This window comes from Rhinolophus sinicus, chromosome 4 (assembly GCF_057876585.1).
Source record: "Rhinolophus sinicus isolate RSI-liver-muscle chromosome 4, RSI-T2T, whole genome shotgun sequence".
Classification (NCBI taxonomy): Eukaryota; Metazoa; Chordata; class Mammalia; order Chiroptera; family Rhinolophidae; genus Rhinolophus; species Rhinolophus sinicus.
The window spans coordinates 34,103,432-34,123,336 of record NC_142504.1 but is presented as its reverse complement, the minus strand read 5'-3'; the positions used below and the strand labels follow the sequence as shown (position 1 = coordinate 34,123,336).

At 34.1% G+C, this 19,905-nt stretch overlaps 1 protein-coding gene across 8 annotated transcripts in view; it reads left to right on the top strand.

Annotated features, from left to right (window-relative positions):
• The window catches only part of AKAP9 (A-kinase anchoring protein 9), a 144,201-nt gene that overhangs the window by 31,147 nt on the left and 93,149 nt on the right, over positions 1-19,905 (top strand). For all 8 annotated transcript variants that reach the window (XM_019716634.3, XM_074340714.2, XM_019716663.3 and 5 more), the window contains 4 exons: positions 2,727-5,114; positions 10,958-11,171; positions 13,079-13,158; positions 19,384-19,522. In XM_019716634.3, coding sequence (XP_019572193.3) covers positions 2,727-5,114; positions 10,958-11,171; positions 13,079-13,158; positions 19,384-19,522 — 2,821 coding nt within the window. The remainder of the gene's footprint in view (positions 1-2,726; positions 5,115-10,957; positions 11,172-13,078; positions 13,159-19,383; positions 19,523-19,905) is intronic.

The following is a 19,905-nucleotide window of genomic DNA, read 5'->3' as shown; positions in this document are numbered from 1 at the left end:
TTGAAAATATATAGGGAGCAAAAAATAGTTTAACTAGAAAACGGTAGTCTTTGAAAGAGAGTCTTTCCAGGAGGAAAGTAGAAAAACAGTCCAGGCCTAGGTTAGAAGAGGATGGAAATTGGATTTTATTTTATTTATTTTCTTGGCAGAATAACTTGAGATTATTTAAAATTCAAGTATTAATAATTTATGTAGGGGGGAATAATCTTTCTTTATTTGAATGTTAGCAAGAATTTTATCAATCTCTTTTTTCATTACATATATAATCTAATTTCTCCTTTTTTTTTTTTTCCCTCTTTGAATGAGTCCTTCTGAGTGGTAGTTTCATTAAAGTAGCTGAGGGACTAGAGCATTATGTTGATAGTTGACACTGTCTTGTTCCCTAGACAAGTGCATTTGATTCTAGGCTTACTCACATTATCTTAATCCTCTGAACTTCCCATGGTGCAGTAGTCACAGTCAGGAAGTATATTATTCCCCATTCTCAGGTTTGTTTCCAAAAGTAGAAGGATTGTATCTTCAACCATAGGGTTGTCTTTTTTTTTTTTTTGCAACACAAAGTAAGGGGTTTAAAGCCATGTATTTTGAAATAAACATTCCAAAAAAGAAAAAGAAACATGAATTTGTATAGTTTAATAGTTAAATGAAAAATTGTCGTTTGTTTCATTTATATCAGATGATAGTTTTGATTAAGTAATAGTTTTATAAGAGACTTCCCGTAGAAAATCAGGAAATAGAATTGTTACAGATTTATAACAATATTAACATTTTCAAGACTAATTACTTATTTAGCAATTTATCTAAAGTTGAACTAAGTTTACTTTCTTGCAGGTTCCAAATGCTGTATAGATCTTTTCTAGTATATAAAGATTTTACATTTATATACAGCACAGAGAATATTTGTTTTAATATGTTTTAGTTTTGAGCATACTCTGTGAGATAGAGGAAATAATATTATCTTTATTTTACAGATGAAAACACTAAGATTTAAAAAGTAAACTGATTTAAATACATTGTAGTGCAGAAATTAAAGTAAGGCTCAAGGCTCAATACTTGGTAATAACTTCTAGTGACGTTGGGTGGGATATGTGATACCAAGACAAAAGCTGAAAGGATTTTACTCCAGTGGCTGCACAGAATAGTATTCATTGCTTTGGTGAATTTATATAGTGCAGAATCTGGCCTTTGACTAAGCTCAGAAGTCTCATTTGGGTTTTATTTTCTATCAACTGAGACTTGAGCTATCTTTAGGTGAACTCAGATTTTCCAAGTTCAAAATGCTAATATTTAAACCTTGAATATAAAATTATTAATTTACAATGAGAAATAATTATCCCAGAGACCTGTATACTTCAAGTTCATTATTTGAAAAGCCAAGTAATAATAATAATAGAAAGTTGTTTAGTGAGCATGAGATTAAGGGATGTTAGAGGAATCAAATGTTGAAGGCATTAGGCTGTAATAAACTGATGTATCCATCTCACAGTAGAAATGATCATGCCTCTGGACTGGATGAATTAAATTCTGATTAAATGATTAATTAAAATTAATCATTGAAGAATTAAATTCTGTTTGCTACAACCCCCTACATTGCTTTGTACATTAGGTATAGTTTTCCCAGAGGGATCAGAATTCTCCATCTCATGGCACCTTGGTTCTGGACTGCACATGAATGGGGACTGCCAACATTTCCCTCTGAGGCTTTTCTTTTTCCAGGCTTTGCCATTTCATTCTTTCTTTAGATATGTTAATATATTCCTTCAAGGTGCCTTTAAGTCCCCTTGGTCTGGGAGTCCTGTCTTCTTAAAGGTGATTTAGCTTACCTACTTATATTCTGTTCCATTCTGTGGATTTTACTTTTTTCTTTGTTTTTGGGACTACAGCCCTAACTACTTAGGCAACTAAGTAACAGAGGCAAAACTTGGTCTCCAGGACTTCTGCTGGACTCCCTTTTGCTGTAACACTCCTGTGAATGATTGTGATTACTGATAAGCTTTGGCTGTGTTCTGGGTTTAGGCTTATCTGCAATTCCAAAATAGAGTCCCAAATCAGAACCAGGAAAACGTATCTGTCCTGCTTTCTACTTAAACCAATAGTCTAGGGCCAAGTTGATGTGTTATAAATGGTGTAGTTGTCTTGCAAGGGACTTGAGTTCAACTGCTTAAGCATTACATATCCCTAAATTTCTATTTTACTTAGCCCCAGGAATGAAGTTAAGGCAGGCACTCAGGAACCTGTTTTTGTGGTTTTACTCTTTTCATAGCACTTTCCCATCAAACACTTTCAGGTCACTAGACTACATGGGAGGAACCTTGGTTTATTTAAAAGACTTTCTTTTAGAACTCTAGAGTACGTAGTAAGTACTCTATAGAAAATACTAAATATTTAGAATATTGATCAGTTAATATCAAAGATGAAAATATAGTGGTTTAGATACATTTTGTTTCACCTGAATTAAGTTAAAATTTTCAATCATAGTGTAAGAAAACTTTTTTCCTCCCAGTAAAGCTAACACTACTTTAATGTCTGCTCACAAGTAGTGTTGAGTACACAAGTCCTATATTTCATTGACTTGGGAAAAATTGAGGGACAGACCCAGCGGTCACTTTTTATAGAATTACGTAGAAAGCAGACTTTTATTACTCTTTTGATAATGAGGTTAAGCCCCATAAGTTTCCTGGAATTAAAAATACCATTTTTATATTTTCATCTTTTTGTTTTTAAAGGAACAAGATAAAGAAGTAGAAAGCTCAAATAAAGAAATACAGGAAAAGGAGGCAATCATTGAAGAATTGAATGCAAAAATAATCGGAGAAGAAAGAAAATCTCTTGAGCTAAAGGATAAAGTCACAGCTGCTGACAAACTACTGGAAGAATTACAAGAACAGGTTGTACAAAAAAACCAAGAGATAAAAAATATGAAATTAGAGCTGACTAATTCCAAGCAAAAAGAAAGACAGTGTTCTGAGGAAATAAAACAATTAATGGGGACAGTTGAAGAACTTCAGAAGAAAAACCATAAAGATAGCCAATTTGAAACTGATATCCTACAAAGAATGGAACAAGAAACACAAAGAAAATTAGAGCAACTCCGGGCAGAGCTGGATGAGATGTATGGGCAGCAGATTGTGCAGATGAAACAAGAGTTAATAAAACAACACATATCACAGATAGATGAACTGAAAACAAGACATAAGGAAGAAATGGATAATGCTTTAAGATCATATCCAAATATTACAGTTAATGAAGATCAAATAAAGTTAATGAATGTGGCAATAAATGAACTGAATATAAAAATGCAAGATACTAACTCTGAAAAGGAAAAACTCAAGGAAGAACTAGGAGTAATTTCAGGAGAAAAGTTGGCTCTACAGAGACAGCTTGAAGACCTTTTTGAAGAATTGAGCTTTTCAAGGGATCAAATTCAGAGAGCTAGACAGACAATAGCTGAACAAGAAAGTAAACTCAATGAAGCATATAAGTCCCTGAGTACAGTGGAAGATTTGAAAGCTGAGATTGTTGCTGCATCGGAATCCAGGAAAGAACTAGAATTAAAACATGAAGCAGAAGTTACAAATTATAAGATAAAACTTGAAATGTTAGAAAGAGAAAAGAATGCTGTGTTAGACAGAATGGCTGAATCACAAGAAGCTGAATTAGAGAGACTGAGAACACAGCTTCTGTTTAGCCATGAAGAAGAACTTTCCAAACTGAAGGAAGATTTAGAAATTGAACATCGAATAAATACTGAAAAACTTAAGGATAACTTAGCCATTTACTATAAGCAGCAGATAGATGGCTTGCAGAATGAAATGAGTCAAAAGATAGAAACCATCCAGTTTGAAAAAGACAATTTGATAACTAACCAGAATCAACTAATTTTGGAAATTTCAAAGCTAAAAGATTTACAGCAGTCCCTTGTAAATTCAAAATCAGAGGAAATGACTCTTCGAATCAATGAACTTCAAAAAGAAATTGAAATACTCAGACAAGAAGAAATGGAAAAGGGCACACTGGAACAAGAAGTTCAAGAATTACAACTTAAAACTGAATTATTGGAGAAACAAATGAAGGCAAAAGAGGATGACCTTCAAGAAAAATTTGTACAACTTGAAGCAGAGAATAACATTCTTAAAGATGAAAAGAAAGCCCTTGAAGACATGTTAAAAATATATACTCCTGTTAGCCAAGAAGAAAGATTAATTTACATAGACTCCATTAACTCCAAATCCAAAGACTGTAACTGGCAAAAAGAAATAAAAATACTGACAGAGGAAAATGAGGACCTCAAAAAACAATGTGTTCAGCTAACTGAAGAGATTGAAAAGCAAAGGAACACTTTTTCGTTTGCTGAAAAAAATTTTGAAGTTAACTATCAAGAGTTACAGGAGGATTATGCTTGTCTTCTCAAGGTAAAAAATGATTTAGAAGACAGTAAAAATAAACAAGAAGTAGACTATAAAAGTAAGCTGAAAGCACTTAGTGAAGAGCTTCATCATTTGCAAAGAATAAATCCAGCTACTGTAAAAATGAAAAGTTCAATCTTTGATGATAACAAACTTTTTATAGCAGAACCACTGGAAATTGGTGAGGTTGTTGAGAAAGATACAACAGAACTTATGGAAAAACTTGAGGTAACCAAGCGAGAAAAATTAGAACTGTCAGAGAAACTGTCTGATCTTTCTGAACAATTAAAACAGAAACATGGTGAAATTAGTTGTCTAACTGAAGAAGTTAAATCTTTAAAGGAAGAGAAAGAGCAAATTTTATTAAGATGTAGAGAGCTGGAAATCATAATTAACCATACTAAGACAGAAAATGTAAGTGTGTGTGATGTTCAGTTAAGTTCTTTAAAAGATGAAGTTGTGAATGTGACAAGCAGGGATTCTGGAGGTTCCATTTCTAAAATAAATAAAGATTTTGGTGAAGAATTAAAAATAATGGAGGATGAGAGTATACCTTTTGAAAATACGATTATTGGAAAAGAAAGCAAGCAAGAAAGATTGATTTGGGATCACTTGCCATCAGTGAAAAGTGAATCGTCGCTTGGGACAACTGAACAAAGTGAAAATTCTAAACTTCAGCAGGAACTCAATATGCTTAAATCAGAACAGGTATGTTTACTTATTTATATATGCTAAAACAAAGTGCAAATGTACATTTCATGCTAAAGGTTTTACCTTCATAAAACTTAAGTTTTATTTTATTACAGAAGAATGAAAGTGAACCCTAGAATGTAATTCTCACTTGGGTCTATCATTTATTTATCGTTGTTTCTGTTACATATTTTTTCACATTGTTGGCTTTCTTTCAGTTAATCTATGTTGTACGTTCTGCCTGGAAAATAAATCGTAATGGTTTCATATTTTCTTTGGAAAGGTAATAGTTTAAATAACTTTGTGGAGAATCTGAGCTTTAGAAACCTTATTTTTTAATATTTTGTTACAGTCTCAAAGATTAGAATTTCATTTCATACTGGTGCTTGCAAAATTCCACAACTGAAAATTAACGTTTAAACTTTTTGTATTCTGTGTAGTTGTGCATTAGTTATGAAACTATAGTTCCTTTAAAAAAGAAATCTCAATTTAAGTCCTAGAGTTTTCTCAGAGTATTGTTATACCTGAAGGAGAAAAAAAGTATTCTAAATACAGTTAAAGGGTGCATATAATGAGTGATAATAAATCACTCCTGACAATTTATAGTTGCCAGATACTGATATTAGAAATAACAGGAAAATTCTAGTGGGTATCTTGTATAATGATGCTCACTCAAGCTTTATGTTTCTTCATTTATGTAACAAGTATTTATTGAATCTGTTGCCAGGTATAGGAGTATAGTGGCAAAGGAGAAAGAAGATTCCTGTTCTCAGAGAGCATATATTCTAGGAAGGGAGGCAGGCAATAAACGAGGAAACCAGGAAAGTAATTAGAAATAGTGATAAGGCCTATGAAGAAAATAAAGCACATAATGTAACAGAAAATGAGGAATAGTGCGGTGGTAGCATTAAATAGGGTTTCAGGAAGGGTCTCTTGGAGGAATTGACATTGGAACTGAGATCTGAATGACAGGAGTCTACTACAAGGAAATGAGAGCAATTGTGAAGACGTAGATGAGTTTGAGTTGCAGAATGAAAGCGTGTGTAGTTGAGTTTGAGAGATGGAGAGAAGAGTTTGAAGAAGGAAGAGACCAGACCTTGGAGAGCCTTACAGTCTTTGTAAGATGTTGAGATTTTATTCTATATACAGTAGGAAGCCACTGGAAAGTTTTCTCTTTATTATAATAGATGTGTTCATATTTATGATGTTATATCAAATGTGAAGATATTTTCCATCCTAATAACTTAAATAGAGATAAGAAACTCAAATTGTTCAACTATTAATGCTTTGTTAAATATCTGGAATTGTTTGCAAAACCATAAACTGGGTTTAATTTAATTACTCCTAAAAATAATTGAAACGTTTTTTAAAAAGCATTATTGGGACGAGGGAGAAGTGGCAGGAATGTTATTGATACTGATTAATTATCGATGCTGTGGGAGGGCATAGATTGCAAAGTATATGTGTAAAATTGAAGGTAATTATTAGAATTTAGAAAAGGTATTGGAGCTTAGAAACTACAAGAGGAACCACTAGAATATCAACTCCTTGAAAGCAAGGACTCTGCTGTATCTCTAGGGACTAGCACAGTGACACGTGATAGGCAGTTAATAAATTTTTTTTAAATGAGTGAGTAAAAGGGAGAATAAACAAAACCAGTTTATCAAAACCCACAGTGAGACATCATAGACCTTCATGTTAAAGTCAGGAACAAGCTCAGGATAGCTTTTGTCACTTGCTGTTCATCATTGTTCTACAGGTTCTAGCCAGTGCAAAGACAAAAAGTTTGTGGTGTAAAGGGAGGGAAATATAGTTGGCATAATTCACAGATGTAATTAAATAACTAGAACGTTTAAGCAAATGAACTGAAAAGCTTTAATGTATAGTAAACATGAAAAACTTACTTTAAAATGTATAAGACCAGTATAAATAAAATTATAATACTTTAATTAAGGACATGAGACTTAAATAAGTGAGAGGACTTGTTTCCCAATGAGAGGTTTTTAATAGTGTAAAATACCAGATACCTCTAGAAAAATCCACAAGCCTTATGTAATTGTAATAAAAATTAGAATGGCAAGTATTTGAAATTTGATTTAATTGGTTTATAGTTCATCTGGAAGAATAAATGTACAAGAAGAGCCAAGAATATTTTTGAAAAAGGAAAGTAATGCAGAGTGCATGGAACATGTCATGTAGAGGACAATTTTTAGCTTTAAATAAAGTAGTTTTACAAACAAGAAATATTAAAAATTAAGCTATTAATTCAGTAGCATAATACAGTATATACCCTCAAAGAAAGGAGAAGAAAAATAAAGTTAAGAACAGAAATAAGCAAATTTGGAATAACCAAAAGAGGGAGAGAGTTTTCAAGGATATGGAAAGCTTATTTTTTGAAAAGATTAGTAAATTAGAGTTATTACACAAACCTCTGAGAAGATAATGAAGAAAAAACAAAAGATTTATAAACAAAATGAAGAATTAAAATAAGAACCTAACTATAGGTATTGTTAAAAAAAATTTTTTAATCGTAAAAGAATAGTATAAATAACGAATGCCAATAAATTTGAAAATATAGATAAACTAGATAGTTTTTTGGAAGAATATAAATTATCAAATCTAACTCAAATAGAAATGTAAATCCTGAATAAACCAATAACCATTAAAGCATTTGAAATAGAAGTTTACCCTCTCGCCCAACCAAAAATACTACGTTGAGATCGTTTTATAAATGGGTGTACAATTTCTTAAAAGAACAGGTATATAGTCATTTACTAAAATAGGATGAAAGAGAGGGAGGAAAGGAAGGGAGGAAGAAAAGGCACCCAGGTTATTTAATGAGGCTGGTATACTGTTGATGCTAAGACTAATCTGATGGGAATGGTACAAGAAAATAAAATTAGAGACTAATCTCACTTATGAGTATGGTTGCAAAAATCCAAAATAAAATATTAGCATATTATCCCAAGGAATGTAAGGATAGTTGAACATTTGAAACAATCTGTTAATCTCTACATTCAAGTATAGTGTGAGAAAATCCATATCATTTTAATAGAGGCTGAAAAAGAATCAATAAAAAATTCAACAAGTCATTTATAATTTTAAAAAACTAGAAAATTGGGAGTAGAGGGAAATTTCTTCACCATGATAATGATTTTCATCCAAATATGTAGCAGAAATTTAGAAGCATTCCTGTTAAAATCAGGTATAGAACTAGGATGCCCACTATCAACTTTACTGTTTTGACATTGTTTTGTAGTTACTCTCCAATGCAGTATGACAATAAGTAAGAGATAAAGGATATGAATAGAAGAGACGGAACTTTAAACCCTGCACAAGATGTTTGAACTTGTTAAGAAAATTATAAAACGTTGAAGTACCTAAAAACCTGACTGTATGGCAATATGTACCATATTCATAGTGAAAAGATATAGAGATGTCATTTCTCTCAAATTAATCTTTACATTCAGTGTAGTTCCAATGAAAATTCCAACAAGGTTTTTCATGGATCTTAAAAAATACGATTCTAAAATTGATGTACAAGAGTAAATATCCAAGGACATCCAAGACAATCCTAGAAAAATTTATATGATATCAAGACATTAAAAAATCATAATAGGTAATATGATTTTGATGCTGAGATCAATAAATAGAAAACCCAGAAACACAGCCAGGTAACATGTGAAAGTTTAGTATGTGAAAATTTAGTATATAGTATGTACAAGTTAACATTTGTTTGTTATTAATAATGAGCCTCTACTATATTCCAGGTACTATTCTAGACACTCAGAATATAACAGTGAATAAAAATAGGCAATAAAGAATAAAGCTTATATTTTAGAGGAGTTAGACATGAAATAAGACAGACAAATAAAAGTACAGTAACAGTAATCTACTAGAAGTAGGGTAGTGAGCACTTTTTATTCTTTTTCACGTAGGGTAGGTCAGTGAAGACCTGACGTGATATTTGAGCAGATTCAGGTGAAATGAAAGAAGCCAAATCAACAGGAAAAGTTTATTGTTTTTGAAAGCTGCTTTTTTGAAACTTTGCTTTCAATATTGGGGGTGAGGAGTTAGGGAATTAGATCCTTACCCTTAGGAAGAAATAAATCCAAGTTGGTTAAAGATGTTCACATAAAAGGAAATTAGGATCTTGATAGGTAGGGAAGGACTTTCAATGAAGACAAATACACAGGGAAGGATTGATAAATATATCTGTCTTAACAAATGATAGCCATAAACAAGTTGAAGAACAGGGATTAGATATTTGCCACATACATTAAAAACAGGCTTAATATCAAGAAGGTGTAAAGAATACTTAGTGTAAAAAGAGGTCTAAAAATATAAAAATGAACAAAGAATATAAATAGACATGTGTCTCAGAATAGGAAACCAAAAGGGCTAATAAACATGAAAAGATACTTTCAACCTTACAAACTGATATAACAATAAAACAGCATTTTACATCCACCAGATGGCAAAATAAGTCTTTCAGAAAAAAGTGTGATGAGGACACGGGGGAGATGAGTACTCACATACAGAGGGTGCCAAAAAAATGAGTACGCATTTTAAGAAAGAAAAACTATTAAAATTGTAATATATACCAATAACAAAAGATGAATACAAGTCACGTTTGACTTCTGCAATTACAAGAGGTGCTCAAAGTAGTTACCATCAGCCTCCAGACACTTCTGATTATGGAGAACTACTGCTTGAGCATAGATAACATCTCTTAAAATGTGTATACATTTTTTTGGCGCCTCCGCTATATACTATATCAATATAAATTGGTACAATTATATACAAAGTTATTTAGTAAAATCTAATACAGGTGCATTAGCTGTGACCCAGAAATTACATTTTTAAGTGGTGGTTCCCTGACCAGCAACATCAGTGTCATTTGGAAACTGGTTAAAATTCAAATTCTGAGGCCCTGCACCAGATCTGAAACAGACTGGGGGAGGAGCCCAGCTATCTGTTTTAATAAGCACTTCAGATGATTCTGACACTGCTAAAGTTTGAGAACCACTTCACTAGAGAAACACTAGCACAATTTTACAAGGGGATATGTATAAGAATTTATTACAGCATTTTTTGAAATACAAAAAAATTAGAAATAATTCAGTTGATCTCCAGAAAGGAAATGGACAAATTGTGGCATATTCATATATATGACAGTTAAAATAAATTAACCTTTATCTACATGGATAACTCTCAGAAGCATATTGAATTGAATGAGAAGAGTAGTTTGATAAATAAATACCATTTTGCACTATTTATATAAATTCTTAAGAACACTGAATATAGTGCATTGTTTACAGATACATTGAGAAGTGATATTATAAGAAATGGATTGGACTTGCAGCTAATTTGTGGTAATGATTGTCTCGGGAAGAAGGAATGGAAATATAGTGGATTAAATTGTATTTATATTTTCTTTCTAAACCAAAAAAGAAGTGTGTAGGGAGGAGAGAAATAAACACACAAAATATTATTAATAGCACTTGTTAATTGGGGTGTGAATACATAAGTGTTTATTACATTATTCTTTGCATTTCTCTACATTTAAAATATTTTTAAGCAGAAATCGAAGATGAGGCCATACTAGCTATACTAAATATCACAATTTACCATGAAGTTGAGGTAATGAAAACATTGTGCTGCTTTTCTTGAAAAATACAGTAGATCAAGGCAAGAGAATGAAAAGAGAGAAAAAATTAAACTTCACTTTTCTTATGTGAATTTTTAAACTATAATTTCATGTATTTTTCCCTTTGTTGTCAGTATATTCAAGAAGTTAAATTATTAGATTTGTCATTTTAAACTTTTCTAATTTTAATTGTCTATACATTCATTTTAAGAATGACTTAAGGCTACAGATGGAAGCTCAACGTATATGCCTCTCTCTGGTTTATTCTACTCATGTGGATCAGGTTCGTGAATACTTGGAAAATGAAAAAGATAAAGCTCTCTGCAGTCTTAAAGAGGAGCTCATTTCTGCTCAAGAGGAGAAAATAAAGGAACTTCAGAAAATACACCAGTTAGAGCTACAAAATATAAAAACACAAGAAGCAGGTAAATGTTTTCTGACAAAATTATAAGTTAGAGCTACACCAGTTAGAGCTACAGAATATAAAAACACAAGAAGCAAGTAAATGTTTTCTGACAAAATTATAAATGCTGTGAAGCAAATACGTATCACTAGAGACCACCATTCTGTCATTCCATCCTTGTCTTAGAACCCATAAAGGAAGGTAACTGTATATCCTAGTCTTAGATTAATTTGTTCATATTATCACTGGACATTCGTTAAGCGCTTGAGAAATCTAAAATCACTGAATCATTTTCCCACAGGAAGTCACAGTCCAGTGGGAAAGCAATATAAAATAAAGTGTCATAAACAACAGGATAATCTCTGTAATGGAAGAATGAATGGAAGGAGAGGGGAGAAAAGTCTAGTATTTTCTAGAAGTATAATTAAGGTGAGGCAGTGGGCAGGAGTAGAGAGGTTGGAATTTTAGGTCTGGCTCCTGAGTTTTAAACACGGGTGTGAGAGTCTGCATCCATTTTGGAGAATTGAGAGTTCAAGGTGTCTGAAAAGGTAGTGGGGGATAAAGCCTAAAAGATTGGAAGGAGCTTGATCAGAAAAAGCTGTATGTACCCCGACTGAAGCATGTTTAAGCTTTATGCTATTTGTGATAAGACATTCTGCAGGATTTGTAATAGTGGGAGTAACTATTTAAAATTTAACTATTTAACATAGTAGGATTTTTATTTTAAGATGACACCATCGGAGCTAATTAGGGGAGGTGAAATTAGTCATGAGAAGACCAGTTAAGCTACTTTGGCAGTAATTCTGATAAACAGTAAGATGTTGAACTCGGTGTCATTAAGGATGGAAAGGAAAGTTCAACAGTTAAAGACGTAGGCTGTAGTCTGGTGTTGATATTAGCAGTAAAAGGGGGAGGAATTGAGAATGATCCCTAGTTTCTAGCTTGGGTAACTGAATCGAGGGTGACTCCAGTCATGAAGAGGATGAAGAGCAAATTTGTGGGAAAAATAATAAATTCAGTCTGCAACATATTGAGTTAAAAATACCAATTGACTCAGAAAAAGATGTCCAGTAGGCAGTTGAAAGTAGACGTCTGAAACTCAAGAGGGAGGTTTAGGCTCAAGATAAAGATTTGAAAATCAAGTCAGTTGAGGCCAAGGGCAAGAATGAGATGGCCTATGAGACTATAGAGTGAGCCGAGAGACTAAGGTGGTACTAGGGGAAGCAACAACATTTAAGAAAACCTCAATGGACTTTAGTAGACATCCTCTGTTCAAGTCATCTCTAGCCTTCTACGCTTGACAGCTCTGCTTGTGGACATAAGGGGGTTCATAAGTTTGTCCCATGGAATTGCTCTGTTGAACAGAGTAGAATTTAAAGAGTGGCTTGAATAAGAATACCATACTTTTTCACTTCAGAAGTTCTTTGGGTTTGATTTTAATAAGATTTTAAGCTGTATTACTTTTACTGGTATCCTCTTCAGGTAGACTCTCTCCACTGTTTTTCAAACGGCAACTTAACTATTGGGTGATGAAGTCAGTGGAGTGAGTAATGAGGAGCATGTTGAAGAGTGGAGCAGAACAGGAAACATTGGAGTGCATGGCATATAGAAAGAGTAAACACTGATTTGTGAAATTTTTGTTTCAGTTTTACGTGGATGTATATGATAGGTTACGATATATGATTTATTTCTTATATTGGGTTACAGTAAAAAAATTGTAAGTCGTGGCTTTATACCATTTTGTAGCATAGAGATTAAAAATCCTATAACTTATCTGAGACGGGACGTTAAGCAGTGGAAACTAACTCTAAAAGAAATAAAGAATTTAAAACTAATCCTATTGTAGGGAAGCTTCCAGTTGACATAGGTTTAATATAATAGTACTTAAGTGAGTAAATTGAATGTCTTAATGCAATTATCTTTTACTAGGTGATGAAGTGAAGCCTTTACAAATGCTCATTGGAAAACTTTATAAGGCAGTGTGTGAAGAATGTTCTTATTTTACACAGGTAAGATATTAGTTAAAAATAATATTGTGATAAGTTTACATGGTGGCAGATGATTACTAGAGTTAGTGGGGTGATTACATTGTAAGGTATAAAAATGTTGAATCACTATATTGTACACCTGAAACTAATTATAATCAATATAAGATTGTATACCAACGGTACTTAAAATAAAATTTTTAAAAAGTATTTTTAGACAAGTGCTAAATTTTGTTACTACCAATTAGATAAGCAGAATCATCCAACTTGGTTTTCCCTGATATCTTACTACAGTACTGCCCTTAGAAAATATTCCTGAATTTTTAAGTTTAAAATGAGCATTTAAGATTCTTTCTGATAGTAAGTTTGAAACAAAAGAAATTCAGGTAAATTATCTCAGCAGTAGAACAGACAACAGGTATAGATCATAAAACAGTGGACCAGTAGAACCTCAAACAGGTCTGTTTCCTGTCTCTGCCCACTTTGGTGGTTGAGTAAAAAAAACTAAATACTCTAATTATACTAATTATAATTATACTTGGGAGATGGGGTGAAATAGGAGCTCTTACACACAGCTGGTGGGAATGTGCTACCTTGAGAAGCAGATTGGCAAGGTTGAAGATAATGTACACCCCACAACCCAGTTCTTCTAAATAGGCTCACATATGCAAACAGTCAGGTATGTTGCAAGAGAGTCTATATTAGGTTAAAAATTGGAAACAACTCAGATTTCTATCTACAGGGTAATGAATAAATAAATTGTGGTACATTCATTCAATGGAATACCATTTAGCAGTGTTTTGTATGTGTACTAATGTCAATAAATCTCAAAAGAAAAAATATTTAAAAAGCATGCTAGAGTCATCACTTCTGGGAAGAAAGAGAAGCAAATGAAATGGGATACAGGGAGCTTCAAATCTATATGAAATGCTCGATTTTTCAAAAAATACATGGGGATAATATTACAAAATATTTTCAAAGCTAATAAACTACTCTTTTCTGCATATTTGAAGTAGTTCAGAATTTAAAATATATTGCTAGGCTTGATCCTGATCTCTGTCCCAACCTTTTTTTTTTTTTTTTAATTTTATTGGGGAAGAGGAAACAGGACTTTATTGGGGAACAGTGTGTACTTCCAGGCCTTTCTTCCAAGTCAAGTTGTTGTCCTTTCAATCTTAGTTGTGGAGGGTGCCGTTCAGCTTCAAGTTGTTGTCCTTTCAGTCTTAGTTGTGGAGGGCGCAGCTCAGCTCCAGGTCCAGTTGCCATTGCTAATTGCAGGGGGCGCTGCCCACCATCCCTTGCGGGAGTCGAGGAATCGAACTGGCAACTTTGTGGTTGAGAGGACGTGCTCCAACCACCTGAGCCATCCGGGAGGCAGCTCAGCTCAAGGTGCCGTGTTCAATCTTAGTTGCCGGGGGCGGAGCCCACTGTCCCTTGCGGGACTCGAGGAATTGAACTGGCCACCTTGTGGTTGAGAGCCCACTGGCCCATGTGGGAATCGAACCGGCAGCCTTCGGAGTTAGGAGCATGGAGCTCTAACCACCTGAGCCACCGGGCCGGCCCCCAGCCTTTTTATTTGTAAATTGAAGGGAAAGAAGGGTAGTGTAGTTGGGACAGGTAAAGCTGCATTATTGATTCTAATTACCTATAAAATAGTTCAAAAACCAATACTGGCAAAAAAAAAAAAGTCAGAAATAAACACACTGAAGGCCTTTATTCTTATTCAGCTACTCTTCATCCTCCACCTCCATCTCTGCCTAAGGGTTCAGACATTGTCCTTTCATGTCCATTGTTTATCAAAGAGTAAATATGGAAAGAGGGCCCAAGTCACAACGGTTCATCTATAAGTTGACTTATATTTTCTTTTCTTCCACTAATGTCTTTACCTAACCCCTAATTTTAATTTGAAATATGAATCAGCTTTTTGTAATGAAGGGGCCCTCGAGACCTCGTCATGAAACCTGGTTTCATCACTAATCATTGATGTTGCTGTGGACTCATTACTTCATCTTTGTGAATCCTTTTCTTCATCTGTAAACCGGGGATCATTCAGGTTTCTGCCAACTCTAATATAAAATTCCAACTTAAAAACTATGCTGGAAATTTAATAAACTCAGTTGTTAATTGACAGTATACAAGTAGTTTAACTTTTAAGCGAATCTCAAGAAATAGCAATAAACAACTTGGCTTTTAAGTCTAGAAGTTGTTTATTATTTCAAGTTGTGTGAGGGGCATGTGTTTAGAGGGCTTATCAAATGATGATGGGGCATGTGTTGTTTTTAAATGATAGAATTGTCTTTTGCTCAGGATAAAAAAAAAACCACAGAGTAATGTGTCAAATATTTTTAATTTTGTGTGTGTATACACCACAGAGAAACTACTCTTATATGTTATAGAAAAGTGTATGAGGGTGCTCCCATACTTGATATGTTACAATATTTATAGAATTTATAAACTTCTTTCTAGTTATCATTTTTGAACTTTCATCCTTGTCTTCTAGTGTTTTTTCCAAAGGGTAGTTGACATTATAGAGATAACATCAGAATAGGATCCAAGCTAGAAGTGGTAAAGTACAAGATATATCATTATTAGAAAGAAGCAGAGAACTAGGAGAGTAATGTCAGAAGCATGGTGGTGTGAGAGGTTTCCCCTGGTCTCTCCCCTGGAACTTAAAACAAGTTGAACAGCTATAATTCAACAGAGGATTCCCTACTCAACACACAAACACATCTGAGAGAGCTGCACATTGAAACATCTGAAGGTGGGCGAATCTGAGTGAACAGGGGAGGAGGGAAGGGAGAAGAGCACAGACAAATGCTATGGATGCAGCTGCAAGAGCTCACTGTGGGTCTCAGGAGAGGGGAGGAATCAGGTTGCAGCATGCACTCTCTGCAGCCCGGAGGAAAAGAGGTAGAATGAGCATTCCTGCCTGAGTGGTGAGCACATATTGTGGCTGAACCCAGTGACCAGGGCAGATGGAGCACAGAGGTGTGGCAGTTATATTCTAGCAGCCGCCATTGTCAGGCAGAAAACAAAGCCATGGAGCCTGGCCACGTCCTCTTACCCTCCCCAAGCTCACCAACCCTCACTCTTCCGGAGCTAGCAACAGGCCCCAGAAGAAGCTGTAAGCAGTGAGTGTTGTGTTTCAGAGCACACTATGTGCAGCCCTGAGAACCAGAGGGAGGAGCATTCCTCCCTGAGCAGCAGATGCATGCTGTGGCTAATCCCAGTGACAGGTGGAAATACAGAGGTGATACAGCTGAGGTCTGGCAGTCACCGTTAATGGGAGGAGACCAAAGCCACAAATGCACAAGCAGGCCTCTTCCCCGCTCACCCCGCCCCTACTCATGTCGGCTGATCCCAGCAGGGGCACCTGGAACACCTCGGGCAGGGCAGCACTGGGATTTCACAGGCTCAGAACCTGATTACCCATCACATTCCCCCATGGGGGTGGTGCCCTGAAACCAAGGAGACCTGGTCACAGAGGAGATGCCCACTTGCCCAAGGAATACAGGCCATTTTCCACCACCCAGCAGAGATCTAAGAAAGCAGTGCAAGAGAAAATAAAAAACTTGGTGCTTCAGTGCCACCTACTGGGGTAAAAGATCTCTTCTTACAAACCTGCTGAGTAGGGAAGTGTCACTCTTTAAAAACAAGCAGATTTCATTCCTATAAATGCCTAGGCAGAGAAATAATCCACCAAATACCATGAATAACCAAGGTAACAAGGCAGTTCAGGAAGAAAGTGAAAAATCTCCAGAAAATAAACAAGTGCATGAAAATGACAGTGTGATTTAAATGACAGAGATTTCAAGATTACAGTTCTGAAAAAAAAAAACAGCGAGATACAGGAAAACTCAGATAGGCAGTTTAATGAACTCAGAAATAAAATCAATGAACAAAAGAAGTGCTTTACCAAAGAGATCGCAACTTTCTGGAGCTAAGAATTCAGTGAAAGAGATGCTAAACTAATAAGCTTAGGAAACAGAGCTGACCAGATGGAGGAAGGAATTAGTAATATAAGATAGAAATCTAGATGGAAAAAGAGAGTAAAAAACGAAAATGAAAGAACTCTATGGGAACTATCTGACTCCATTAGAAAAGCAATATGAGAATAGTGGGTATACCAGCAGGAGAAGAGAGGGAGAAGGAAACTTCAGAAAAATGAAAAAAGCAATTCCTTTTGCAATTGCAACAAAGAATAAAATATCTAGGTATAAACTTTAAAAATGATGTGAAGGACCTATACACTGCAAACTGTAAGATGTTATTAAAAGAAATTGAAGAGGCACAAAGAAATGGAAAGATATTCCATGTTCATGGATTGGAAAAATAAATGTAGTTAAAATGGCCATATTACCCAAAGCAATATACAGATTTAATGCAATTCCCATCAAAACCCCAATGTCATTTTATAAAAAATAGAACATAAAATCTTCAGATTTGTGTGGAAAAAACCCCAAATAGTCAATGCAATCCTGAGAAAAAAGAACAAGGCCAGAGATATCACATTCCTTGACTTCAATTTATACTACAGAGTGACAATAAAACAGCATTGTATCAGCAGAAAACCGGACACACAGCCTAATGGAATAAAATTGAGAACCCAGAAATAAACCGAAATATATATGGGCAGATAATTTTTGACAAAGCTTGAGCCAAAAACATAACAATGGAGAAAAGACAGCCTCTTCATTAAATGGTGCTAGGAAAATTGGAAAGCCATGTGCAAAAGAATGAAACTAACTGCTATCTGTCACCATGTATCAAAATTAACTCCAAATGATCAAAGACCTAAGCATAAGACCAGAAATGATAAACTGCATAAAAGAAAGTATAGGTACTAAACTTATGGACCCTGGATTCAGAGAGGATTTTATGAATTTGACCTCAAAGGCAAGGGAAGTAAAAGCAGAAGAAACGAATGGGCCTGTATTGACCTAGAAAGCTTCTGCACAGCAAGAGAAACCATCACAAAACAAAGAGACAACCAGCCAAAAGGGAGAAGATATGTGCAAACAACACCTCCGATAAAGGACTAATAATATCCAAAATATGTAGAACTCATATAACTCAACAAAAAACAAACAATCCAAATAAAAAATGGGCAGAGGACTTGAACAAACACTTCTCCCAAGAAAACACACAAATGACCAAAAGGTATATGAAAAGATGCTCAACTTTACTAGCTATTAGGGAAAAGCAAATCAAAACCACAGTGAGATACCACTTCACATCTGTTAGAATGTCTACTGTTAACAAGACAAATAATAACATGTTGGCGATCTTGTGGAGAAAACGGAACCTTCATACACTGCTGGTGGGAACGAAAATTGGTATAGCCACTGTGGAACACAATATGAAGATTTTTCAAAAAATTAAGAATAGAATTACCATATTAACATAGCAATTCCTCTTTTGGATATCTACCTTCAAAAATTGAAAACATTTATTCATAAAGATACATCTATCGCTAGATATGAGTATGTTCAATGCAGTATTATTCATAGTGGCCAACATACGGAAACAACCAAAATGTTCTTTGATAGATGATTGGATAAAGAAGATGTGGTATATATACACAATGGAATATTACTCAGCCATAGAAAAAATGAAATATTTCCATTTGCAACTTTGCGACAACATGGTTAGATCTTGAGAAGATCATGCTAAGTGAAATAAGTCAGATGGAAAATGTCAAGAACCATATGGTTTCACTCATATGAGAGAAAAATTAAAAAGCAACAAATGAACAAACAAGGCAAATAAACAAAAACTCAGATACAGACAACAGTATGGTGGTTAAAGGGAAAGGTGGTAGAAGGGAGATAGAAAAGGTTAAGAGGGGTCAAATATGGTGACAGAAAGAGATTTGACTTTGAACACAATGCAATATACAGGTGATGTATTATAGAATTGTACACTTGAAACCTATATAATTTTAGTAACCAATGTCACCTCAATAAATAAACTTTAAAAATAAAGAATCAGAAAAAATTATAGCTTTGTGTAGTGAAGATTATCAGTATTTTCCTAATGTAGGAAGAATTTCATGTCCCGTATAGAGAGAGAAAGGTTTAGAGTTGATTATTTCTTTTGCAGATTAATTTGGTGTGTGAAAGAGTGTTTTCTTACTGATTTTTCTGTGCCATTTTGACTGTCTTTTGCATATAGGAGAATAATGTTTAATGATCTTTAGAGGAATAAATCAAAATTTTAATTTTATAAAATGCCTCATTTTGTTAACAGACTTTTTGCAGTGTCCCTGGTGAACATTATACTCCAGCTTTAAAATGTGAAATAAATGCAGAAGAGCAAGTGACTTCTGATGTGCATACTTCTGAAAATCAAAAACCAGAATTGCAAGATTACAGATACGAAGTTCAAGGTAATAATAGTTTACCACATTATTAAACAGTATTAATTTTCTTAATTGATGATAAACTTTTACATTTAATCATGATTTAATCATGGGTTTATCTTAATATCTTGTCTTCATTTCTGATTCATGAGATCTTATGTTTAATACACACTCTTATTTTATAATGCAATAATTGTGATTTAAAGAGAACTGGAGCTGTCTGCAAGTTTCCTTGTCTCGTTTCCTACTCTTCCTCTATTCCCATCTTTTCTTGATTGTAATTCTTTCCTTAATTTTATACCATAGATCCAAACCTTTAAAAGATACCGTATTTATTGAACAAATTTATTTTAATGTTTTTTGGTGTGTTTTTTTTAAAGAATAAGAAGACATAAAATTACCTTTCTTAA